Here is a 26,679-nt window from a genome sequence, read left to right as displayed (position 1 = left end):
CAATGCTGACGGTGCGGTGGGCGTTCTTTAGAGCAGTACATTGTGCCTCTTTTCAGAATATACAATATTCTTCTGAGGAATACTGGCCTCTTCCAGACCACAGAACAACATTCAAATTCCTGTCAACACTTAAATATTTAGTTTAACTTAGTAAAGAAAAAAACAGTAGGGAAAGTAATTTCTACTTGGAGCAAGAGTATTATTTGATATCCTGTACATGCATCTTCATTTCTGTGTTCATATGACACATTGTGTTTACCTGCCAAATCTGTTATGTAAAAAACCCCAGTAACATACACGACAAAACCCCAAACCAACCCAAACCCACAAACCTTAACCCTGTCTCTGGAAGCTGCAATGGGATCATGTTTAACTGAGTAAACTGTTTTTTCCTCTAGGATGTACTGGAAATGTGTCCCTTGATTCTGAAGATTGGGCAGTTTTAAAGTGTCTTAAAACCAGGGTTCAAATAAGAATAATGTGCCAAGCATATGGTGGAGAATGAGGGAAAGTAGCCTGCTGCAATAGAATGAGTTAGTGCTGTGGTAGACCCAGTTGTCACTGGCTCTGCATTTGCGGTTTTGTATTTATGTTCTTGTTCCTTGGGTCGGCTCTGAAATACTCTTTATTTTACCTTTCTTTTTTTTTTGTGGGTGTGTATAGAACCTATGCTGACAAACTGAGCCCAAAAGTGGTCCAGTCTTTGCTGGATTTATTATGCAGTCAGCTGAAGAACTTGTTATCACAAGCTGGTGTGATGCTTATGGCTTCCTTTGGAGAAGGGGAAGGTGAGGAAGATGGAGAATCAAAAAAGGCAGATTCCAGTGGGGAAAACGAGAAGAGGGACTTCAGAGGTAATTATCTGGTATCATTGCTGTTAAGATTTTGAAATACTAGAAAATAATAATGAAAGAAACCACAGAATGCTGAGGCCCTCACCCACTTTACTGTATTTTGACTATTGTTGGGTCATTCTTAACTCTGTAAACTAGATTAAGTCAATTCATCAAGTAACTTCTTGCTCAGTTCAGATTTACATAGACACAATGCTTTAAGTAATTTACAGTTAGGAACAGGTTGAGAATAAGAATTATTCCATCTGGTTTGGAGTTAGGAGGAGAATACAGGTTTTCTTGAAAAATGAATTATTGGTAGTGGTGCTTTCCCTAAATGAGTTCATAGGAATTATCTAAATTTCAATCTCCAAATAAATATAGCTTAGTTAAGGCATTAGTTGTATTTGCTTTGTATTATGCAGTTTTTGTGGTCTTAGTGGATTGCAAAAGGTTAACCCTACCCTGTCATCTTAATCTAACAAAAGTTTTTCTGAAATCTTAATATCTTCACATAATTTACATAATGAGCATTTTGAGTTTCTGTGGAAATCATGTGTTTGAACAAATTTTTAGTTGTAGCTTGGTTTTAGGTGTACATATGTTTTTGATAGTGCTTATGATTGTCTTACCTTATAAATAATGCAATGGCTGATGAATTCGTAAGATAATTAATTAGAAGTTAGAATCTAAGGTCTTTATGTAAGCATTTCCTTGTTAAAACTGCCTTGAAATATGAATCAGGGGTGTGAGGAGGTATAGTGTTTAGTATCAAAAATCCCCATAAAGCAAAAACACGCTTAGAGACCAGTGGTTACATTTTATGTTAGAGGGACATGAATAAATAATTTTGTGTGTTAGATTTACTTGGCAAGATTTGGGTAGTGGGAGGGAGCTGCAGGGATGGCTTCTGCAAGAAGAAATCATGAGCTTGCCCTCATGTTTGGAGCTGCAGCCAGCTGCAAAACAGCTGCTTCTGCCCAAATCTGAGCCCGTTGGTGACACTGGTGGTGCCTCTGTGGGAATACACCTAGGAAAGTGTGTAAAGTGCCTGCCGCACAGCAGCTGTGTGAGAAGGTGTTTTAATTTTTTTCCTACTCTTATTTTTCATAGAAAAGAAATTAGATGAATCTTTCCAAGTGGAGTCTGTTTGGCCATGTTGGTAACTGGTCAGTAATCTTCTGGCCCTTATTTTTACCCATGAGCTTTTAATCTTACTCTCTCCTGTCTTGCTGAGGAGCAGAAGTGAGAGAGCAGCTTGGAGGGCTCCTGTCATCTAAACAAGTTCTAACAGCCAGCCATCTTGTCATAACTGATCATTGTATCTTTACTTAGAGAACAGTTTGTTGCCAGTAACAAGGACTGCTTCTAAGGTTGTCATAATAAGGTTGTAAATGAAAACTTTTAATTTAACTTCCCAGCTGCCCTCCGAAAGCAACATGCAGCGGAATTGCATTTGGGAGACTTTCTTGTTTTCTTGCGTAGAGTTGTGTCTTCAAAAGCAATTCAGTCAAAAATGGCATCTCCAAAGTGGACAGAAGTACTTCTTAACATTGCTTCTCAGAAGTGTTCCTCAGGTATGATCTTTCCAGTGTGCTTAATGGTTACTTGCATTTCTGTAGTGCCGTTTCTAAAAACAAGTCCTGTTAGAACACGTTACATAGTGAGCAACTAAGACTAACTTCAGTATATGTATGCAGGTTATACTTGGGAGACTTGTGCGCTGGTGGCATGCAGCTGGCATCATAAGTGTGTGCCTGACGCAGAAGTCACTTTCAGATTATTAACATCTTGTTCCGTCTTTAGGAGTTCCACTGGTTGGCAATTTGAGGACTAGACTTCTTGCACTTCATGTATTAGAAGCTGTATTACCTGCTTGTGAATCTGGTGTTGAAGATGATCAAATGGCTCAGGTCTTTATATCTTGTTATAACCTTTTACACTTATTTCTTCAAAAAGTCTCTGTAAACTTCTGAATGTTTCATAGGTTTGCTCAGAATTCATGTGAAGTGAGGCTTCACATATTTGCTTATCTAAGATATTTGCTTATCTAAGAGCACCGAATATTTTGAAATTTATACCTAGAAAGCAAAGTAAAACAAAGTAATTGTTTTTGTTGTCCTTGTCTTGGATTTGGAATGATCTGAATTGTATTCTAATATACCAGGTTGTTGAAAGGTTGTTCTCACTTCTATCTGACTGCATGTGGGAGACTCCAATAGCTCAAGCTAAACATGCAATTCAAATAAAGGAGAAAGAACAAGAAATAAAACTACAGGTAATGATGCTTTTACCTTCTCTCTTGACCAAATGTAACTGAGTTACATTTACCACAGATGTTTTGTCCGGTTTCTGGTAGAAGCAAGGGGAGTCAGAAGATGAAGATGAGAATCTTCCCATACAAGAAGTGTCATTTGACCCTGAGAAGGCTCAGTGCTGCATAGTGGAAAATGGGCAGGTTCTAACTCATGGAAGTGGAGGTAAAGGATATGGCTTAGCATCCACTGGAGTTACGTCCGGGTGTTATCAGTGGAAGGTAGGTTTTATTCAATGATTTAAGGGTATTTTCCAACCTAAATCATTCTAGGATTCTGAGTTTCAACCCAAAGTGAAGAGTTTGTGGCTGCTTTTGGGCACAGCCATTTAAGTATTTCAGTACACAGATTGTACTGTGAATGTGCTTTGTGCATTTGTAGAGGTGATGTTACTTGTCCCCAAGATCCACAGTCAACACAAACGTGCATTCTCTTGCAAAAGTTATCCACTGAAATACATAGATTTCGACTTTTTTATCTGGAAAACTTCACAAAACAGTTTGTTTTCTTACAAAAAGACACATCAACCTGTCTGACTTTTAATTCTTCAGAAGTTATTTTTTTCAGGAATATAGATATGTACACAATTGTAGTCCTTGTTAGTAACATCTTTGAGCTTATCACTTTTACTTCTGTTTTAACTTGATTCTGTTTATATCACTCACTGTTAATGTGAGGAGTAGAGCTTATTTATTTCTGGAATATGACTTCTAGCACCTGTAACTCTACTTCTGAGTGTGTATGTTTTGAGTCCAGAAAAGAACCCAAATTCTTTTTGCATTTAATGTCTTGATCACTAGTATTTTATGTTTAAATGACTGACCTTACATACCAAGATATCATTTTAGAGATACAGCATAATTTTAGCTTATTAGTTTTAGCTTATTGAGAAGCTTCTGAGACAAAGTAGTGTACATAAATCTGTGTACAGTAAATTTTCATTGCTTTGTTGTATTAAAACATCTGTTCTTGACATTTTCCCCTGTTTGCTTTGTTTTGCCTGGTAGTTCTACATTGTGAAGGAGAATCGAGGCAATGAAGGAACATGTGTAGGAGTTTCTCGCTGGCCAGTACATGATTTTAACCATCGTACTACCTCAGATATGTGGCTGTATAGAGCCTATAGTGGTAACCTTTATCACAATGGAGAACAGACTTTGACTCTGTCCAGCTTTACCCAAGGAGATTTCATCACATGTGTATTAGATATGGAAGCAAGAACTATTTCCTTTGGTAAAAATGGAGAGGTATTTACCATAAAATGTGTTTTTTTGGGTTTTTTTAACAGTAATTTGGCATGGATATTTTATTTAAAGCAAAGTGTGATAGTTAAGTGACAGTTTCAGTACTTACAAAGACTATAATACAAGTATAACTTTGTCACGTTTCATGTATCTGCTTGTTAAGGTGTTTGAAATTTAAGAGGTTTTTTGTTTTTGTTTTTTAACTAGGAGCCAAAACTAGCTTTTGAAGATGTGGATGCAGCAGAGTTATACCCTTGTGTTATGTTCTACAGCAGTAATCCAGGAGAGAAGGTAACTTAAATGTTCATCTGCATAGGTGTACTGGTTTGTGCTCTCATCAAGTCAGTATTCTTCATAACAGCCCATATGGTGCAAGGTTTTGGGTTTATGACCAAAGCTGTGTTGATACGGTTGATACGCTTGAGGGAAGGGATGCCATCCAGAGGGACCTTGACACCCTTGTGAGGTGGGCTGACGGCAGCCTTATGAAGTTGAACCATGCCAAATGCAAGGCCCTGCACATGGGTCGGAGCAATCCCAAGCACAACTACAGGTTTGGCAGAGAAGAGATTCAGAGCAACCCAAGAAGAAGGACTTGGGGGTGTTGGTCGATGAGAAAATGAACATGAGCCAGCTTCAGTGTGTGCTCACAGCCCAGAAAGCCAACCGTATCCTGGGCTGCATCAAAAGGAGCATGACCAGCAGGTCAAAGGAGGTGATCCTGCCCCTCTACTCTGCTCTCGTGAGACCTCACCTGGAGTATTGTGTGCAGTTCTGGTGTCCTCAATATAAAAAGGACATGGAACTGTTGGAACAAGTCCAGAAGAGGGCCATGAGGATGATCAGGGGACTAGAGCACCTCACGTGTAAAGATAGGCTGAGAAAGTTGGGGCTGTTCAGCCTGGAGAAGAGAAGGCTGCATGGAGACCTCATAGCAGCCTTCCAGTATCTTAAGGGGGCTATAGGGATGCTGGGGGGAGGGACTCTTCATTAGGGATTGTAGTGATAGAACAAGGGGTAATGGGTTAAAACTTAAACAGATGAATTTTAGATTGGATGTAAGGAAGTTCTTTACTGTAAGGGTGGTGAGGCACTGGAATGGGTTGCCCAGGGGAGTGGTGCATGCTCCATCCCTGGCGGTGTTCAAGGCCAGGTTGGACAGAGCCTTGTGTGGGATGGTTTAGTGTGAGGTGTCCCTGCCCATGGCAGGGGGCTTGGAACTAGATGATCTTGAGGTCCTTTCCAACCCTAACTATTCTATGATTCTGTAATTCACAGTGGTTTAGCTGTTACTGAGCAGTGCTTACATAGCATCAAGGCTTTCTCAGTTTTTCACTATGTCCCTCCTAACAGGCAGGTTGGGTGGCCAAGAGTCTGGGAGGGAGTGCAGGTGATCATCTTCAGTTAAACAGACCAAAGTTATATTCCATACAATATAATGTCGCGCAGAGCAGTAAAACTGGGAAGTTTGCCGGGGGTTTCTCTTGCTCAGGGACTGTCTGGGCATTACCTGGTAAGGGATTGCATTTTGCAGCACTTGTTTTTCTTTGTTTTGTTTTGTTTTGTCTTGTTTTCCTTTATTTATGAAACTTCCTGACCTCAATCCTCTAGTTTCCTGACTTTTGCCCTTCTGATTCTCTTCTTCATCCTGCTGAGGGGGGTGATCAAGTTGATGTGTGGGGCTTAGCTGCCTTACTGGTGTTAACAGTTAATAAGAGGTTATAAGTTTATCCTTTTCCATCTGTTCTTCTGGGCATCAGGTTTATGGATGTTGGGGTTTTTGCAGGGTAGGGGCGGTAGCTAGCAAGTGGTGAGGAGCATCACTGATTATTCATTTTGGTTTATGATATACACTGTCTTATTTGCACACTACCTAGACTTCTTATAAATTCCTCTGTTGTGGAATCTACTGTAAATTTAAAATGCATTTTATTATTTACAATTGATTTGCAGACTTAGCATTCTACATACAATATTGCATTCCCAGTGAGAATGCAGTATTAGGAATTCCTGTTAGTATTACGTGAGAAACCATGAACTGTTGTAATTTCAGCATCCTTGAGTTTGAAGGGATGCAGGTTTTGATCATTGTTGATGTGGATTTCCTAGGGATCCCAAGCAAAAAAAGGCAGTGATAGTAATTTTTTCTATTCAGCAGGAGACTCCTGTGTTTAAATAAAATGAGCTTCTTCAGGAACATTGAGAAGATAACTTTTAAACTGTTCTCTTTAAACATGTAGGTGAAGATCTGTGATATGCAGATGCGTGGAACACCTAGAGATTTGCTGCCTGGTGACCCCATATGTAGTCCTGTTGCTGCAGTGCTGGCAGAAGCCACTATCCAACTCATTCGTATCCTTCATCGCACAGACCGTTGGACACACTGCATCAATAAAAAAATGGTGGAAAGACTGAATAAAATCAAAACATGTCTTAAAGAAGCAGGCCAAAAGCTGAAGAAGAGTCGCTCAATTCAAAGTCGAGAAGAGAATGAGGTGAGAGAGGAGAAGGAAAATAAAGAGGAGGAGAAAAGCAAACACAGTAGGCATGGTCTGGCTGACCTTTCAGAACTGCAGCTGAAGATGCTCTGTGTGGAAGTGTGGCCTGTTTTAGCAGTAATTGGTGGAGTTGATGCTGGTCTTAGAGTTGGAGGTCGATGTGTACACAAGCAAACTGGACGTCATGCCACCTTGCTTGGAGTAGTGAAGGAAGGCAGTACATCTGCCAAGGTCCAGTGGGATGAAGCAGAGATTACTATCAGGTATGCTCGTTTCCTGCACTTTTCACAGTCTAGTGGTGTTTTGTGCTTCAAAATCTTCAGAAGTAGCATACATTTTACACTGGAGTCATGCTGATCATTTATTTCAAGCTTAGACTGCAAAATTTAGCTTTTTAAAATAAATATAATATTTAAGTTTTTATGGTATTTAGTAATAACATGTCTATAAAAAATTAAGTTGATAGGTTTGTACTGATTAAAGTATCATTAGACTTCTTAGTTTTGGCCTCTAGATTTCAGAGTTGGCATGTGACTGGACTTGCCAGTTTTCCTAGATTTGAAATGAGGATTGCTTGGTTTAGAATTGGTATGTATTGGCTAACTAAAACATTATTCATGTCTTAATTTACTACAGCTTCTTGATTATGTCTCTGAATAACAGATTTTACTGGGGGTTACTGCAAATGGCAAACCCGATTGTAAGGAGAGCCCTGCTTTGGTTTATCAGAGTTGAGAACTGATGTCTGCTGCATTGTCATTCCCTTCTTAGGGAACTGGAAATTGTTCTGTGGGGCTTATGGGGCAGTTAAAGTCAAGAAATGGGAAGATTATGTTCTTTATGGTTTGTTGGATGATTGTGTTCAAATCAATGCTGCCTCAAAGTAGTGTTTGTTCATTCTGTGACCTGCCTTAGAGAGCTGAAAGAGTGCCCCTGTATTAGGTGTTAACATTGAAGTTGTTCTGCAGATGATGGTGAAAACTGGGGAGGAGGTTGGAAGGAGATACTCATTTTTGCACCGGTCTTGCAGATGTGCCTTCAAAGGGAAGGCACTGGGAGGGAAACTGAAATGAACCTAGTGATTTCTCTGGGCTCCCCAGTGCTCTCACAGGAATTGCCTGTGTTTTTATGTGGAACAGATTTGATTCAGTAATTTTCTTAAGCTCCTTCTGGCTATAGTTGAAGTGTCATCTTCTGGAGGAATTGAGCAATAATCATTTTTTTGCCACCAGTTACAATTACATTCTGAAATAACTGAGGTCAGTTCACCTCTTAGAACTGTTGCATGATACCTAGTTTGTCTTTCTGCAAAGGCTATCATCACTTTAACAATGTATGATGTGCAGTTGATTGTTGAATTTAGCTCCAGATACAAATTTTTATGTATGTGCATGTGACAGTATAGCCTTAAAGTAAGTGCGCCCTTAAAATAATTTGGAATTTTAGTTGAGTGAAGCACTTGAGCATAGGCAAGCTCTTAGTAATGCATTGAATAGAGTTCAGAATGTACCTTCTTAATTAAAACAGAGACCAAGCTTGCTTTCATTTTTAGATAGAAGTTTACGTAAGATGGGAAAACATTTTGGGATAATGAAAGGAAGATTTAGAAGTCCCTTAGCTGGTAGATGTGTAGAAAATACAAAGGAAGTATAGGCTGGTGAATTTTTATCCTGGTTATAGTGAAAATTAATCAAGTGTAACAGTCCTAAATGTTAACAAAATATCACTGAGTATAGATGGATGACATATATTATGTTTGCTTCTTTGGTTTTCTGACCTGCTTTTAAGAAGTCGCTGTCTTCTCCATGTAATCTGCCCTGGCATAACCAGAGATGAAACTATTGGAAGCTATCAGTAGTGTGCTCCTTGTGATGAATAGTTTGAACAGGAACATGGAGTCAAATGAAAGCTTTTTCTTGATGTGAAAAAAGTTTTGGAGTGTTTTCTTTCTAAGCTTTTATACCTGTTCACAAATTCAGCTCAGGTGTGATGGTAAAATTTGGCTCAGGGTGGTTTTTCATAGTAAGAGGCTGTTATATGTTCCTAAGTAATTAGCAGAAACGTCTGTCAGCACAGCATTGATAGCTTCCATCACGCTTCTAGGGTTTAATGCTTGCTGTTGGAACCCCGTGCATGTGTTGTTGCCTTTACTCTGATACTGTATCTCCCTTTTTTTCTGATCATAACCTCATTTTCCCCTGTTTCCATTTAATTTTTAGAATTGGTTTGTTTATTTTAGTAAATATACTTTACATCTTACTTTGCCTACATTATTTCCTGTACTTTCCTCCTGTCTCTCCCTCACTTGCTTTTTCCTGTGTCATTCTGATCTTTATTAAAGCTTCCCAACTTTTTGGTCGCCTAGTGATACTCCATTGTATAATCTGGAGCCCTGCGAACCGCTGCCTTTTGATGTTGCAAGATTTCGTGGGCTGACAGCTACGGTGTTGCTGGATCTTACCTATCTGACTGGTATTCATGAAGATACAGGAAAGCAGAGCACCAAGAGGCATGAGAAAAAACACAGGCATGAATCAGAAGATAAAGGGGAAATGGACCAGAAAACAGAGGGTGATGTTGGATCAGATTCACGATTAGGACAAACTGCTGATGATAACAAAGGACATAGTACTACGAGCTCTAAGTCGGAAAATGAAATTGCTTCTTTTTCCTTAGAACCATCAACACTAGGTATGGAATCCCAACACCAACCTGCTGAGGGAAGAAAAAAGAATCACGAACATACTCCAAGAAATCATGATATAGTGCAGTCGGAAATCAGAGCAGTGCAGCTATCTTATCTTTATCTTGGTGCCATGAAGTCACTTAGCGTTCTTCTTAGTTGTAGTAAATATGCTGAGCTACTGTTAATACCAAAAGTCCTGGCAGAAAATGGTCACAACTCTGACTGTGCAAGTTCTCCGGTTGTTCATGAGGATGTTGAGATGCGTGCTGCCCTGCAGTTCCTCATGCGCCACATGGTGAAACGCGCAGTCATGCGCTCACCAATAAAGAGAGCTCTAGGACTGGCAGATCTAGAACGAGCACAAGCTATGATCTACAAGTTAGTGGTTCACGGGCTGCTGGAGGATCAGTTTGGTGGCAGACTCAAACAAGGTATGTTTTAAACGCTGTGGAGGTATATGCTTAATTATTTTTATTTCTATTAAAATTAATAGTAATGGTAAACAAATAACAGAAATACAAGGGTTTCTCATTTGCATTTAATACTTTTTAAAAAGGAGCACTTCTCTATGTAGTTGTCAGAAGGATTTGCATGTGATGTAAATATCATGTTAACTGTGATTGTATGCAGTCATAGCAACAGATGGCGGTGAGCAGGGTCGGGGTGTAAGTAACCTGTGTTTCTAAGAAAAAGCTCTTCTATCAGTTGTAGGTTTGTTTGGGATTTCTTGGGGGGGGGGTGTGGATATTTGTGGAAGGTGGGTTGGGTTGGGTTTTTGTTTGCCTTGGGTATTTTTTATGAGATATTTATCTGTTGTGGAGTTGGGGTTGGTTTGGTTGGTTTTGTTTTCTCCTGAGATATTTGGCAATGTACTAATAGAAGCTGAAGAGAAGATTTGTGTAATTCCTTTTCTTCTTAAAAATTTGTGTATTACAGCCTGCATCCTCAGGGAAGCCATTTTAATCAGTTTAGACAAAGAAAAAATATTTAAAATACTAAAGATAATGTGGTATCTGATTCTTTACTGTCTTAAGCACTTATAAATCAACCAAAAAAACACCTCCACCTTAAAAAAATGGGTTACTTAGGTGGATGCAAGACAGCTTTATAGTTTATCAACTCTGTTTCCATATCTGAAATTTCCTTTGCTTTTGTCTAAGACATTAATCCTAGCTGTTATGATCATAAATCTAAATATCATAAGATCTGGTGTAGAATCCTAGAATGGTTTGGGTTGTAAAGGACCTTAAGATCATCTAGTTCCAACCCCCTGACACCTCACCCTAGACCATGTCACCCAAGGCTCTGTGCAACCTGGCACTGAACACTGCCAGTGATGGGGCATTTACCACTTCTCTGGACAACCTGTGCCAGCGCCTCACCACCCTCACAGTAGAGAACTTCTTCCTTCTGTCTAACCTGAACTTCCCCTGTTGTAAGTTTAAAACCATTACCCTTTGTCCTATCGCTGCAGTCGCTGATGAAGAGTCCCTCTACAGCATCCTTGTAGGCCCCTTCAGATGCTGGAAGCTGCTCTGAGGTCTCTACACAGCTTCTCTTCTCCAGGCTGAACAGCCAAAACTTTCTCAGCCTATCTTCATGCAGGAGGTTCTCCACCCCCTGATCATCCTCATGGCCTCCTCTGGACTTGTTGCTCCATGTCCTTCTTATGTTGAGGACACCAGAACTGCACACACAGTACTCCCAAGTGGGGTCTCATGAGAGCAGAGGGGCAGGATCACTTCCTTCGACCTGCTAGTCACACTTCTTTTGATTGTTTTCATCTGGAAAGCCTTGTTTACTGTTTGCCTTGTATCAACAGGACAACAGCAAGAGCTGACAGACTGATTTCTCTGCAGAAGTCCATGACCTATTGGCTGCAGTATTTGTGTGGTGTGCGTTTTTAAAATTCCCCCTTGCTTTGGGGGGGACTTTAAATAAAAGTTTAGCCACAGCTACTGTTTTGCTGTACACGATGATATTACTGTTCCTGTAATGTTCTTTTCTCTATTGCAGAAGTAGATCAACAGGTAGAAGAAGGTGATCAGTCTCAGCAAGCCCAAACACCAGTTACAACCAGCCCTTCTGCTTCCAGCACGACATCTTTCATGAGCAGCTCTCTGGAGGATACTACCACTGCTACTACTCCAGTAACTGATACTGAAACAGTTCCAGCTTCAGAATCACCTGGTGTTATGCCTCTCAGTCTTCTTAGGTAAGATATCTTTATTTGTAGTATGTATGATATTGTGGGTGCGGGGAGCCAGTTGTGTGGTTTATATAGGTGTCTTTTGAAAATGTTAACATCTGTGTTGCCTGTCAGGAACTGCCTCTGCAGAGGACAGAGTTTAATTTGGTACTTTGCCTTGTAGCACATGTATTTCTAGAAATAAAAAGCTGATAAGCTTTTAATGTACACCGTGTATATGTGTACCGTCTGAATTCTTAAAGAAAGGAGAAAATTCCTTATGTTGTACTTCAGTTCTCATGCTTTTTTGGGGTAGTTTAAATTATAAAGTTCTGTATTTTCAACAGATAGTTGTTAATTCTCAAACTGGAGTAGATCTTAGTTTGTAGTTAACATCCTGCAGGCTAAGACCTTGTTTCATCCTACCTTCACATACTGAAATGGAAGATAAACCTAGTTAATCCACAGAGGCTGTTTGTGATGTAGAAGGAAATCTGCTTTACACTGAATAGAGTCCTGTTCTAAGTTTATTAATTCTGTTGATGTATCTGACCTCTGTTCTTAGAGGTTTTGCAGATACAATTTGACAAAAATCAGAACAATGTCTTATTACCAGAACAGTGAAAGTAAAATACTCACCTGATGTATTACTCAAGGTGAGTTCTGAACAAAGTGGGGAAATGGGACAGCTCTTGGTCTATAAGGGATTCTTCTAAGTGCATACTTAGAATTTAACTTTCCAGGCAAACGTGGTTAGGAACGAGCTGTTTAGACAGGGTTTTCTGCCCACCTCAGTGTATGCTTTCTGCCTTACCCTTACAAAAATCAATTGCTGTAAAGTATGCCTTGCCAGGTGCTCTCTTATTTGATATATTTCCTGTGTCAGACCTTTTACATCATAGCTCTTTGTAATATAAATGTATGTTGTTCTTTTCTAAAGGCAAATGTTCTCCAGTTATCCTACTACGACTGTACTTCCAGCACGACGTGCTCAGACTCCTCCAATATCATCTTTACCAACATCTCCTTCAGATGAAGTTGGAAGGAGACAAAGTCTGACTTCTCCTGATTCCCAGTCTGCAAGGCCTGCCAATCGTACAGGTAAACTCATAGTTACTACAGGTAGTAACCTCACAGAAGTTCAGTGTAGTTTTTTAAGATATTGAAAGCCAACAGGATTTCTTTTTCATGCAACCTAACATGCAAAGCATTTTCAAAAACCTTTTGATTACTATCTTGGTACAAAAAGGTATAGATTGCCTATCTGCAGACTTGATCGAGCAAATTAAATCAGTTTTTAAAAGCTGTGGAATGGATTACATGTATAAAATGAGAATGGTGATATAATTGGTAATTACTTCAGAATGTCATTCTGATTTGGGCTTGTTTCCTTGCTTGTGTGCCACTGTTCAGTGCGCTAATTTTCTAGCTTTTGTTAGATTATGTACCACATGGGAAACAAGAATTGGTATATTTTACGATACATACACCAGTATATCTCCTGCCAGTTGATCTTGTTTAATGAGATAAAAAGGGCTGTCCAGCCTTTATGGGCTCCTCATGCTTCTGTCCGGAATCATATGAAGGTAATGGGAGGCTTCTGTTCATTAACGTTTTATTGCTGCCTGCATTGTACTTCTCAAGATAGAAACTTGCTCTGTTCCTGTATACATACAGATTGGCATAGCTAGGAGGCTGAGCAGATTGATGCATTAGAATCTTGGGTTTCTAAAGAGCACAAATGAGTATTGTGATGCAAAGGAGATAATAGCAAAAAGAAAGGTGCAAGCCCGTATGTATGTGGTTTGTATGAACAGAAGAGACTTGAGTTAAAGTAGATTCATGAGATTTCATAGTCAGTGCTGAGAACAAAGTTCATTTTTTAAAACTGCTGACTGATACCAGTCTATATTATTGGTCTTAATCCGTGCTATTGGTTGGTTCTTTTAGTCATGACATTGTCTTTACAGCAGTATTTGTTAGGACATTGTTGATACCTTCATTGATGAGGCCTCACTTTTAAGGCACATGATAAGCAAACCGTGGGTTGGAGGCAGTAACTGACCTTTTGATAGTCTCTTTGCACAGAAATTTAGCTATCATCTGCAAAGAGATTTTTCAGCTATGTCATCAGCTTGGTTGAGGTCTCTGTGTACCTGAAAAAGAATGTGATCTCATAATATTTGGGAATCTTGATGATTCAGTCAACGATAACTTTATTTACTCTACCTAAATATAAATAAATAATTTAATATAGTCTTAAATGGTAATAAACTTCTTAGAAATATCTTAAAATAAATAGATCTTTGAATATCATCAGTATCCTACTTGGTTAAACAGGCGCTTATATAATATATATGTCAATAAGAATGAACACTGGTTTCATTAAAGAAAATAGTTTGTAGAAAGTAGTAGAGAAAAAGTTGTTAAGGCAATTATTCCCTTATTTGGAGCTAGCTAATACATCAACATATCTAGTAAAATAACACTTGAGAAAGATTTATGCACTTTACATTTAATGTTTTCTGTCTTTTAAGCCTTGTCCGATCCAAGCAGCCGACTTTCGACATCCCCTCCTCCTCCTGCTATTGCTGTTCCACTGTTAGAAATGGGGTTCTCCCTCAGGCAAATAGCAAAAGCTATGGAAGCTACAGGTAATTTATAACTATAATATCCCTTTAAATTGGGAAAAAAATAAATTAGGTAAATGTTGAACAATTTTTCCCAGTGCAGTATTTAATTTTTAAGTTCTATAATAATTAATGGGAAAAAAAATCAATTTTTTTTGGCCATCAGTGGTAGAATACAATTCTAAGTTGTGATTTTTCTGCTGTCAGGTGCCAGAGGAGAAGCAGATGCACAGAATATCACAGTGCTGGCTATGTGGATGATAGAGCACCCTGGAAATGAAGATGATGAAGAGCCCCAGTCAGAAGGGACTGCAGATTCACGACATGGAACAATAGTCTCTGGAAGCAGTGGAAAATGTAGTGATCATTGTTACCTGCAGTCACCAGGTGATATCCCTTCTGCTGATGCTACTGAAATGGAGGAAGGCTTTAGTGAAAGGTAAAATTTAGTTTTCTTTTCCTTAAGTCATCTGTTGCTGCAGCCAAAAAGCTCGTAAGTTCATTGTTGCTGACAGAACATGACTTTGTAATGCCACTTTTGAACCTTATTGCAACATGAGTGAAAGCAAAGACACAAACTAGGTGTATGTGATGCTTTCATTTTCCAGTACTGGTTGTGCACAGAATTGGGGAAGAATGTAACTTAGCATCCTTCCTTCAAAAAAAAAAAAAACCGAAGGAGGAATGAAAAAAACATTGCTCCTGTTTTACCTAAAAGACCTAGAAATGACACAAAATTTCGTTGGAATAGTACTTATTTTTTCTTCAGTGTATTCCTGACCATGCGTTTTCTACATTTTTCTTGTAAAAAAAATTCTTGGTTTGCCCAGAGAGGATGAAACAGAGTTGAAGTTCATGTTCTCAGTCACCTTCATAACCTTAGATCTAAACTGTGTATTAAACAAGGAGGAAAGATCTCTGTTTCTCTTCTGTTTGTTTTTAATCCTCAAAGCGATAGTTGTATTTTTAAATGACACGTAGGAATCCTACCAGCTTTTTTGTTAATAGTGAGGGGGCAATTACAAGATGTAATTTTGAGAACGCTTCTTTGTTCAGATTCTTTGATCCTACTGAGGTAATGCATTTTAAAATTTCCTCAGTTGCTTCCTTCTGGCTAAACTGCCATTTCATGGAGATCTCATAGATTTCAGTTGGGAAAAACAAAGCAACAAGTGTTACTGAGTAACTTCATGTTTTGGAAAAGATTTTGGGCATGAGAGGAATGGCTGAGGCAGCAACAACAGAAATGTTGATTTTTGTATTTTTTTTTTCTTCTAGAAAGAAGAAACCTAGTTTGAGCTGTAGCTAACATTGATAGCATAAAATGAGTGCTCTCCCTAAATTTCTGCAATGCTTAGGCACTGTGGAAGCATCAGTGTTGAGATTGCGGCATTTAAGTTGTTTGAGGTGAATTTCACAGTACCAGTCAAAAGCCTGTGAGACACAGTAAATATGTGCTGTAGTGCAACTGAAAATGCTTGAATTCAGAATTCCCTTTTTTCTTTCCATGAAATAAGAAAAAAGCAATAAATATGATTTTATTATTTTTTCCTTACTTACTGTGTGTGGCTGCTTAAAATTTGGTTTGATTTATGTGTAAATTACTAATTCTTGTAGCCCTGATATGGATCATGTGGATAATGCAGCTTCTGCAAGTGGACCTCCTCCTAGGAGTCGGTCAGCTGTAACGAGAAGACACAAATTTGATCTAGCTGCGCGAACATTGCTAGCACGGGCTGGTAAGTATCCTGCAAGACTTGCAAGGTCCTTGCTGATCCAATAAATGAAGAGGAGGGAGATTGGTACCTAGCATCAAAGTCATAAAACTCTCCTTCATATATGTGTATCTGTGGTTTTGTTTTATGTGGTAGTAAGTAGATTATATTTAGCAGAAGAGTTAAAAACAAAGCCAAAGGAAGTAAAAGATAATAGTCATCTTTATTACATGCAAAATAAAAGGACTGCTTTCTTGTTTTGTTTTTTCTTTTTCCTGTGTTTGTTTTTGTTACTTGAGCGGGATTATACCGCTCTGTACAGGCCCACAGGAACCAGAGCCGAAGAGAAGGGATATCTTTGCAGCAAGATCCAGGGGCACTCTATGACTTCAACTTGGATGAGGAGCTGGAAATTGACCTTGACGATGAAGCAATGGAAGCTATGTTTGGGCAAGACCTGGCTAGTGATAATGATATTCTGGGAATGTGGATCCCAGAGGTATTGGATTGGCCTACCTGGGTGTGTGTGATTGCAGCGGGGGCTGCTTTAACTTACTGCTTTAACTTACTGCTTTTTGCATGTTCGTATTTTTAAATTGGAAGTAACATGCATATGCTTATAGCCTGTTTGAAAATATCTTACTAAATGCCATCTATGTGTCAAATCCTCTTGTATTCTCTTGCTTCAATTTTAGATTAAGAATAGTGCTTTCTTGTGTTTCTTGCTTTGCACTTTACATGTACATAGTTTTTCTCCTCCCTCCCCTGAAAGATGAGAACAAGTAGTATGTAACAAATATGCAATAGTACAGTTGTTGTTTTGATGATCTCACTTAGAAAACAAGTAGAGGCTCCAGATTGCTTAGCTGTGTAAGATAACACAGTTGTAAATGTTTGTTCCATTTGAAATAATAATAATATCTGATCTGTAGCAACATAATTTGCACTTAAATCAGTTTTTCTTAATTTAGACATTTCATTCTCTAAAAATATGTTTCAGGTGGAAAAGAAATAGAGTAACAGCAGTTTATTAGTCTTTATATTATCCATGTCAAATTAGACAAGCAATACACAAGACTTAAGTTTTGTTTCCTAGTTAAGATGTTACCTGGTTCTGATATGGAAGCAAGTTTCAGTGGGCAGATAGAATTGATCAGAGAGCTTGTTTCACTCGGATATTACCATGATATTACTGTATTTTCTATAATGTACTGAAACATTATAGAAAAATGAACTTTATATTCTGACAAAACCTCAGAAATTATTGACACAAAAAATAATTTTTGTTGCTCAGTAAATAGAAAGTGCAATTGCTGGGGTAAAAAAGGATTTTTGTTTTTCTTTGTTGCATCCAGTCTCTGTCTAGTTCTGTGGAGAAACAGGTAACTTAAAGACAGCACAGAATGTGAGCTAGCAGAGTTATACTGCCAGGAATTTGGGGTCAGATCTGAAATGAAATAGGAAAATCTGATTACCTGAAACTGTACTAGGGAATGTTTTTCCCGTTCTGAGGTGGTCTGCTTTTTCTTATTGTCTATTTCTGCTTTGCTTTTGTGCAAGTTAACCATAGAAGTATCACTCCTTGTGTGTAACAGAAATGGATGGGAACATCCACCAGAGAATATTGCCTTGTTTTATATCTGTGTGAAGATATTTATTCTGTACAAATAACATGTGAAAATCTTCCTATGCAGCATGTTTGTGAATCTGAAGACCGAGAAGAAGTAGTTGTTTGTGAGCTGTGTGAATCCAGCGTGGTTGGCTTCAATCAGCACATGAAGAGAAACCACCCAGGCTGTGGTCGCAGTGCAAACCGCCAGGGCTATCGCAGCAATGGTTCTTACGTGGATGGGTGGTTTGGTGGTGAATGTGGTAGTGGGAATCCTTACTACTTACTGTGTGGCATCTGCAGAGAGAAATATTTAGCCCTGAAGAGTAAATCCAAAACATCAACTTCAGAAAGGTACAGTAGTATAAGGCAGTGGATGGACTACTCTGTGTAAAGAAGGGAAGCAAGTTAAAAGTACTTAGTATCATCGCATTCCAAGAATTTGATTGGAGAAGTAAAAATTCCCAGCAGAGTTTGTTTATTTTAACTGAGGCTTAAAATCTTTCTTTGTATTCAATATTTAGAAAAAAGGTTGTCTTGATATTTCTATTTTTTCATGAAAAGCAAAGAATTATTTCTTGGTATGTTGCCTACTCTTACTGACTTTTGGGAACTTCCTTTTTCAATGTTGTATTGGCCTTTCTCATATTAGTACTGCAAAATTCTCTTCCCCCACACGCCCGACACTTTCAGAAGCTTCTTTATTTATTTCTCTGTTTACTAGCCATTTCCAGAAGTCACATATATATATTCACCTAGCAGTCAAGTAATTTAATAGTAAACCAAATTGAAAATTATTGTGCATATATGTAAAATGAGAGCCATTCATTTATTTTCTTTGTTATTTCTTCTTCTAGGTACAAAGGCCAGGCTCCTGATTTAATAGGTAAACAAGACAGTGTCTATGAAGGTATGCTTTTAAGTTGCTGAAGATACTGAATACTTCACACTTGTCTTATTTTTCTATAAAAGTACTTCCATGCAAACAAACTTGTCATGAAATGGTACAGGAAAGTATAATTTAGAATATTCTTCAGATTAGGTGTACTATTTTAAAACTTTTTTCCTTTTTAGTTCAAATGAAAGAAAATATCAGTGACATTTTTTCCCATGTCTTCACCTTAAGTAGCTGAAGTGGCAAATACCTAACATGGGGTGAAAAGGTCCTGTGGGTAGATGTTATACCAGAATTGCACATACAAAGCCTTGTGTTCAAATACGCTTCTTTGGCTGTATTTGTAGGAGAAGTTAATTAACAGAAGTTAGAATCGCAGAAGTCTGCCATTAGGCTGCTTTTTTGACCGTTGTACTAAATGGGAGTGTCCTGATGATGCCTTTCACTTTAAATAGATTATTTCTAGTGACTGTAGAAAACCTTTCCCAGATGATTCTTTGACTCTGGGTCTTTCTGTAGCTTGTATGATGGCAATTGTATGATTTACCATGTGATCTAAGACTAAAAGAGTGCTCCAGAACTTAGCAGCAAGTCCATCTTCCAGTAGGTCAAAAGTGTTCAGATACTGTATGAGAAGTGAGATAGAGCAGGAAGGATCTGTAAATATGAGTTGACTTCTTGTCTAAATGGTTGGGGAAGTCTGGGTGCACAATTACAAACTAAGAAATTGAGCATACTTTTAAATATGAAGTCCAGAAATTTCTAGCATCTCTTCTTACTATTCAGTCCTTTGGAATGTGCGCCTGTTTTAAGTTAAAGCACAGCTGTATGTCTGTGCTTTTCACTGTACTCCAGGTTTTGGAGTTGTCTTGCACTAGATGTGATGACCTCTCATTTCTGTGTTTTTAAAAACCAGCTAGTTTGACAGTTCAGATAATCTTCCATGAAACTTCTCTGCAGTAGAAGATCAAATGTAATGAATAGGGACAAGAGCGGGATTATTATTTTCTGATTTACTATGTTGTGTCTGTTAACATCAGAAGATGAGTTTTTAAAATGAGTATGTTGCAGATTGCAGTCTACATTTTAAACCCTGTATTGTTTTTCTAATTAATGGTAATTGTTTAACATTTCAGCTTTTATAACTAATTCTAATTATATTTCTCAAATTCTAGAAGACTGGGATATGTTAGATGTAGACGAGGATGAAAAGCTAACAGGAGAAGAGGAGTTTGAATTACTGGCAGGACCTCTTGGGTTAAATGATCGACGTATTGTACCTGAACCTGTACAGTTCCCTGACAGTGACCCTCTGGGTGCTTCAGTTGCAATGGTGACAGCCACCAACAGTATGGAAGAAACATTGATGCAAATAGGTAATTTTGAAATGAGTTTAATTCAAAGAACAGATGCCTCCCTTTTGGTGTGATTTTACAGGGGCGATGCAGAAATATTTCAACAGTCTTTCCTGCCTCCTGCCCCAAGGAAGTGAAGACAGGTTCTAAATTGCCTTTTCATTACAGGCGAGTTGGAGAGAGGACTGTGAGGCTTTTACACTGCCAGAAGGCTTGAAACGTTGATTTACTAATAAAAATGTGACCATAGTCCTACAGTGGATGCCCGTAGCATGTTTGCAGAGTCCAAAGATGGATTCATGGATTTAGGTTGGAGCTTACTGACCAGCCTCTTGAAATGCAGGATCAGTATTTAAGTTTGTAGGCCCCTCTAATGGAAAAGGGAAACAGGTGGATTAATGTTAACTTGAGTATTGTTAAGTTGTGCTCACCCGTTTTTGACAATAAGGAATAATGGATTTATGGAGTGTATTTCAGGAGTGTATTTTCTTCTCAGTCATTAGCACTAAGTTCTGTATGTATGAAACTTCAAAAAATTGAGGATTTATTTACAAACTTAGGCCAAATTCGCTTCTGTGCTTATTACTGTAAGAAAATGTTTTGTTTCTCTTTAAACACTAATGAAAATCATCATTATTTCCAAGGTTGTCATGGCTCTATAGAAAAAAGTTCTTCTGGCAGGATAACCTTAGGAGAACAAGCAGCTGCCCTCGTAAATCCACATGACCGTGTTATGGCTCTGAGAAGAGTGACAGCTGCTGCCCAAGTCCTCCTTGCAAGAACTATGGTTATGAGAGCACTCTCACTATTGTCTGTCAGGTTTGTGGCATCCTTGGCATCATTTCTACGTTTTCTTTTGGAACTAGTTACCAAGTTGTGTTTGATAGGGATCCAGTTTTAAGCTATCTGGGAAAGCAATTCTCATTTTTTGTGCTTATACCCAATTAAGTGAACAAGTTTCATTGATGTTGTTCTTTTGAACTCTTATTTTCAAACTTTGTGGGGAAAAAAAGTCAACATCTTATATAGAAAGTGAACTGCAGTAGTATCAGCCATCCAGAACATAAAGATACTGTGTTTTCTCAATGAGATTTTGTTCCAAGTTGCCTTCATTCACAGCAAGTAGCATTTTGTTCAAGGCAAGGGCATATAGTGATAGGTCGTGGGGAAATGGTTTTAAACTGACAGAGTGGAGATTTAGATGAGATATTAGGAAGAAGTTCTTCCCTGTGAGGGTGGTGAGCCCTGGCACAGGTTGGGATGTGGCTGCCCCATCCCTGGCAGTGTTCAAGGCCAGGATGGACATTGCTTGGAGCAACCTGTGCTAGTGGAGGGTGTCCCTGCCCATGTCAGGGGATTGGAGCTGGGTGAGCTTTAAGGTCCCTTCCAACCCAAACCATTATGTGATTCTAAGTATTAGAACTTCGAGGTAAACATCAGAGGAAAGAAGATGAAATACAGGAGTCTGTGGGATACGAAGATTTAAAAACTGGCTTAGTACAAGATACCTGTGCAACTATGAAGACGTCACAGAGATCCAACATGTACATGTGAATGTCGTCATAACATAACTCTAAATATGAATTATCCTTGTGAGTTTCTTCATGAATGATTCCCAGTAAGCTCATGGATTTTTGCTAGAGCGAGTCTGTAATGTGTTTTTGTTTTCAGCTTGAAAGAAAAGGAGGGGAGGAACTGCAGCTTCATTTCTCTCTCCTCCCTGTCCAGCTAGTCAAACAGACAGTGTTCACTAATGGTGCGGGAATAGTTTTAAGTAAACAGTACTTTCTTTTAGAATATACTAAGAAAACCAAGAGCTTTTTTGTTCATTTTTGACAGTGGTTCCAGCTGTAGCCTGGCAGCTGGTCTCGAGTCCTTGGGATTAACAGATATCAGGACACTGGTTCGTTTGATGTGCCTGGCCGCAGCAGGCAGAGCAGGCCTTTCCACGAGTCCAGCCACTGCAGCCACTTCAGCAGAGCGATCCAGGGGAATACACAGCAAAACAAGCAAGCCTATATCTTGTCTTGCCTATCTGAGTACAGCGGTAGGCTGTTTGGCGTCAAACACTCCTAGTGCTGCAAAACTGCTGGTACAGTTATGTACACAGGTAGGACTGTTATTTCAACACAGATATCCAACTATTGATACATGAGATGAAGCAATCAGTCTTGTACATGTTGATAATTTGTGCTTTATCTTCTGAACTGTGATGAGACTGCCCTCAGTTTGAGGATCTCCTCACAAATCTGGTTCAGGACTTTGCACAAGGGTGTGTTTTACTGTTAGTAAAAATCAAGTAACTACATTTTTTTGCTGAGCAGTCTTTTCAGGTGGAGGCAAGCACATGTGCTTGTTGTATTGATACAGTTTTTCTGTTAAAAGTTTTGGATTTTTAAATTGAGTCAACTCTATGTGAAACACATTTAGAAAGAGATGCTTACAGCTGGGGACATGCAGCAGGATTTCATATGTATCAGTAATTAATTGTTCTTCTGATTCTGAAACAGAATTGTGGGGAAATAGGAGTGTGGGATGGGATGATGTATTTTATTCTGTGTTACTGCTTTTTATCCTACCACCAGGTGCATAACATTATAAGAAGTTCTTTTATAAGCCCCTTAGTTCCTGCCTCGGATACTTGGTTACGTGTTACCTTCTTTTTTCTTATGTTTTAATCACTGGATCTGAATAGTTGCTTCCATTAAGACCAGGTATTCCCCAGGGATTTAGATTACATACTGTATGAGATCTTTGCCTGTTAAAATGAAAGTGGTTGGGTGTAGAGAATTTCTGCAAATGATTCTGTGATTCTATGAAACCTGAAAATCTTTAAAACTCTGTATGATTTGTTTGACTAAAACTGTTTTCCAAACTTGATCTTTCTGGTGTTTATTGTCTTTAATGATTTATTTTTAGAATTTGATTTCTGCAGCCACTGGTGTAAACTTGACAACAGTCGATGATCCAATTCAGAGAAAATTTTTGCCAAGTTTTTTAAGAGGAATTGCAGAAGAGAACAAACTGGTCACATCACCAAATTTTGTGGTTACTCAGGCACTTGTAGCATTGTTGGCAGACAAAGGGGCCAAACTGAGGCCAAACTATGATAAAGCAGAAATTGAAAAGAAAGGTATGATACAGCTTTGGTTTTGAGTGTTAATGATTAAATCTTCAAATACCCATTTATATTTAAGGAGAGACTTGCTAAAATAATATATTGTTAAATATGCTCTCAAAAATGTACAAAACTTGTTTTAATCGAAGTAATCTTATAGTTTAGTAAACAAATTTTACTTAGAAATATGATATTACATCATTACATTTTCTGCTCTCTGTGTGTGTGTGTGTGTGTCTGTACTCAAAGCCATATAGCCAAGACATTCAGTCTCGGTTGTGCCACCTAATGAAATAAAGGGGAATAACAGTGGATTAGTGCCGCCAAAGTACTGTGCTGTCTGTGACACAGGAAGTTGTGCTGCTTCTGCTATGAGAGGTCAGGGAACCAAAAAGCAACCTCTGTGCCTCAGCACCGGGTTGATGCTGTGATAAAGGGAGAGAAGGGCATAGCAGTGACAGCAGCTTTGTCAGAGGAGGTGTTTTCTTGTTCAGAAAGTCCTTGCTCTTTGAACAACCATTTTCCATATGGTGGGATTAAGGCTATTTGCAATACCATTCTTAAGGGGGGGTTGTGACATTTTAAAGGGGGTTATTTTTCTCTTGATATCAGAAGAGTGTTTTTTCTCATAGTTAACACAATTGCAACCTTCTTGTAAGATGTTTGTTAATCTCTATCTTGTTCTGGAAATTATGGCTAATGTTGTGTTCATTTGTGTACTTGTTTGGTACTCATCTAGGCATCGTATCATTGTTTTGTTTAAGCAGGTTTAATTGCCCATTTGTATGCCCATCCTTCCTATGATCCTTCTGCTGTAGGCCCTCTGGAGCTGGCTAATGCACTAGCAGCTTGCTGCCTCTCTTCAAGGTTATCTTCACAACATAGGCAGTGGGCTGCACAGCAGCTGGTGAGAACTCTTGCAGCACACGATCGAGATAATCAAACTATTCCCCAAACCCTTGCTGATATGGGGGGAGACTTACGAAAATGTTCCTTCATAAAATTAGAGGCTCATCAGAACAGGGTAAGCATCATTTCTGCCCAGTTGCGTAGATGTTAATAGTCTCTTTTGCAGAATACAGAAAAAGTCAAATACTATTAATTTACAGATGCACTAACTGTATTTCTGATTTCCCACAAGAACTAATTTTTTGGTGATGAAGTTATTGTTTACATCTGATGTAGAGAAACGCTTAGCTTCTTTGAAGGTTCCATTAAAGGGGACATAAAAGTGTTCTTCAAGTACATGAAGTCAGCAGAATCATTCTAAATCTTTTCTTAGACTAGATCTTGGTTTGCATTCATTTTTCTGTCTTAGTAGTGAACATCTTTGTCCAATATTCTCTGCAGCAGTGGCCTGTGGAGCGGGGGTCTGAACAAAGTATAGATTCCTTATAAAGCATGTTCTAATTACAGTACACAATGCTGTTGAAGTAGAAAAATGCATCTTGTTTGATTATTACAACGTATTTCAGTAACATGGCTAATGATCTGTCCATTGGTTGATGTTTGCTTAATATTAGTGAACAAACATACTGAAGCTTTAAATTACCATTTTGCCATGATGACTTTGGTATTTGTAGGTCATGACATGTGTTTGGTGCAATAAAAAGGGACTTTTGGCAACTAGTGGAAATGATGGCACCATAAGAGTATGGAACGTTACAAAGAAGCAGTACTCATTGCAGCAGACGTGTGTGCTCAACAAGCTGTAAGTTGATTCTTTACATCAGTCAGATACTTAATTTAAGCTGTGCAAGATAATAAAGAGCCAACCCTGCAGTATCTCTGCACTAACATGTTCGCATTTTTTCTGTGGGACTGTTCTGTTTATGGCGTGCAAAGTAAGTTAAATAGCCTAAAACTGAACTTAAGTATCAAGCTGATAAGAATTAATATAAAGAGATCATGTTAAAGCTGTTTAAAATTATTGTTAATTCATATAAGAGAAATAGGTGAAATAAAAACCGTAAGGGACTGTCATAAAAAAAAAAAAAAAAAAAAAGTGGCTATCCCTTCAGTGGGATATAAAAAAAATGTGAATTATCCCTTCAGTGGGTTCCAGAGGACGGTTCCAACATATAACATGACAACTACAAGTGTGGTCATTTGGGTCAGGTGTCAAAAAATCTGTGACTTGTGGAATTCAGGAGCTGAGTACTTTTGTATCATTGTGTAACTATGTCCAGAAAAGAAGAAAGAAAAAGGAAAGAATAAAACCTAATTCTTTAGTACAACCCAGGTGAGTTTAACCCAGGAGAATGACGAAACAATAGTGAATTAGGAGGTTGTTTCATGATAATTTCTTACTGATCGTTTTAGTTCTTGTTTGCTTGCTATTGTTAGATGCTGCCTCAAAAGGAATAAATGGAATGACATAACCTGACTTAAGAAGATAGCAGTAAGAGCAGCATCTTTCTTTAACAGAGGTCTTCTATTAGTCATATGGCAGAAAAGTGTGCTGTAGATTCTCAATTAAGTACTTTCATGGGCTTCATTGCCAACAGTATCAATAATGATTATAAATACAAATGCAACACAATTCTATTTCTGTTCTTTATTGCAGTGGCTAAGTGCCAGTTCTTCTTTAAAGGTAGAATCGGATTTTAGACCTTAAAGATGAAAAGGCATTATTCCTTGTTTTAGGTAGAATGCTCTCCTTTTTCTGTGAGAATATGGAGGAACATGATTGAACTTAGATTACTATTCCCTGATATAGTATTGCTACCTGTTAATATTGTTACACGTGTTATGTTAATAAGTTAATGTTGTTTATAATAGTTACAATGTCCCATTATCTGTTTTATTCACAAATTAAATGTCTCCTGCTTAAGCAGGAACGCTCCCAACATGCCTCCTGTGTCTTCAGAAACATGGGGGTGGTACAGGCTTTGGCCTACAATATGCATCCTGGCAATATTATAGCCTCTGTTTTCCTGCTGCTTAAATCGGTGAAAACTGTGCCCCTCCTGAATGACATTAAGGGTAGTAAAACGTACTGGTGGTCCTGTTACAGTTAGCAGAAGTGTAACCACACTATGAGAGGAGAAGGAGTTCAACCTAGAGTGCAAAGTGTACCTCTTCCATTTCTTTTGTCCAAGTTGTTCTGCTTCACTTCGTGACTTCCCTGAAAGTTTTGCTCTCACCAAAATTGTTAAATTCCAGTTACAAAAAGGTGAAATTAATGAAGGTTGCTTTTCTAATTTCTGATTGCTTTTCTAACTTCAGATTCCTCACTGTGGAAATAACTAGTGTGTCATTCTGTAATTTGAAGTGGTTTTAAAGACAATATGGATCTATGAGCAGAAACATTCATTATGTAAATCCACAGTGATGGCAGGAGAACTTCAGATTTTAACTCAGATATTTAATGAATTCTGTGTTTTCATGTCTGCTTAAAGGAAATGATCTTTCAAAATGGCATTATTTTATCTCTTTACAGAGAAGGTGATTCAGAAGAAAGTCTGGGGTCACCCAGTGACCTTAGTTTATCTCTTGTCTGTTGGAGCATCAGTGGCAAGTATCTGGCTGGAGCTACGGAAAAGATGGTGAACATCTGGCAAGTCAATGGTATGCTACCTGTCAAAACGTTG

The 26,679-nt window shown here is 38.5% G+C and overlaps 1 protein-coding gene across 1 annotated transcript in view; it reads left to right on the top strand.

The window, feature by feature from the left end:
• HERC1 (HECT and RLD domain containing E3 ubiquitin protein ligase family member 1) overlaps nucleotides 1-26,679 on the top strand; it is a 96,383-nt gene that overhangs the window by 49,894 nt on the left and 19,810 nt on the right. Inside the window, exons 30-53 of the mRNA XM_065688041.1 lie at nucleotides 664-854; nucleotides 2,255-2,410; nucleotides 2,640-2,746; nucleotides 3,001-3,111; nucleotides 3,193-3,369; nucleotides 4,156-4,395; nucleotides 4,600-4,683; nucleotides 6,633-7,153; nucleotides 9,232-10,007; nucleotides 11,593-11,791; nucleotides 12,705-12,865; nucleotides 14,302-14,418; nucleotides 14,602-14,833; nucleotides 16,012-16,133; nucleotides 16,409-16,608; nucleotides 17,804-18,072; nucleotides 18,576-18,628; nucleotides 19,789-19,989; nucleotides 20,613-20,787; nucleotides 21,808-22,078; nucleotides 22,888-23,101; nucleotides 23,854-24,110; nucleotides 24,670-24,797; nucleotides 26,529-26,656. Coding sequence (XP_065544113.1) covers nucleotides 664-854; nucleotides 2,255-2,410; nucleotides 2,640-2,746; nucleotides 3,001-3,111; nucleotides 3,193-3,369; nucleotides 4,156-4,395; nucleotides 4,600-4,683; nucleotides 6,633-7,153; nucleotides 9,232-10,007; nucleotides 11,593-11,791; nucleotides 12,705-12,865; nucleotides 14,302-14,418; nucleotides 14,602-14,833; nucleotides 16,012-16,133; nucleotides 16,409-16,608; nucleotides 17,804-18,072; nucleotides 18,576-18,628; nucleotides 19,789-19,989; nucleotides 20,613-20,787; nucleotides 21,808-22,078; nucleotides 22,888-23,101; nucleotides 23,854-24,110; nucleotides 24,670-24,797; nucleotides 26,529-26,656 — 5,090 coding nt within the window. The remainder of the gene's footprint in view (nucleotides 1-663; nucleotides 855-2,254; nucleotides 2,411-2,639; nucleotides 2,747-3,000; nucleotides 3,112-3,192; nucleotides 3,370-4,155; nucleotides 4,396-4,599; nucleotides 4,684-6,632; nucleotides 7,154-9,231; nucleotides 10,008-11,592; nucleotides 11,792-12,704; nucleotides 12,866-14,301; nucleotides 14,419-14,601; nucleotides 14,834-16,011; nucleotides 16,134-16,408; nucleotides 16,609-17,803; nucleotides 18,073-18,575; nucleotides 18,629-19,788; nucleotides 19,990-20,612; nucleotides 20,788-21,807; nucleotides 22,079-22,887; nucleotides 23,102-23,853; nucleotides 24,111-24,669; nucleotides 24,798-26,528; nucleotides 26,657-26,679) is intronic.

The sequence above is a fragment of the Lathamus discolor genome, chromosome 8 (genome assembly GCF_037157495.1).
Source record: "Lathamus discolor isolate bLatDis1 chromosome 8, bLatDis1.hap1, whole genome shotgun sequence".
Classification (NCBI taxonomy): domain Eukaryota; kingdom Metazoa; phylum Chordata; class Aves; order Psittaciformes; family Psittacidae; genus Lathamus; species Lathamus discolor.
This window is presented reverse-complemented; position numbering and strand designations above follow the sequence as displayed.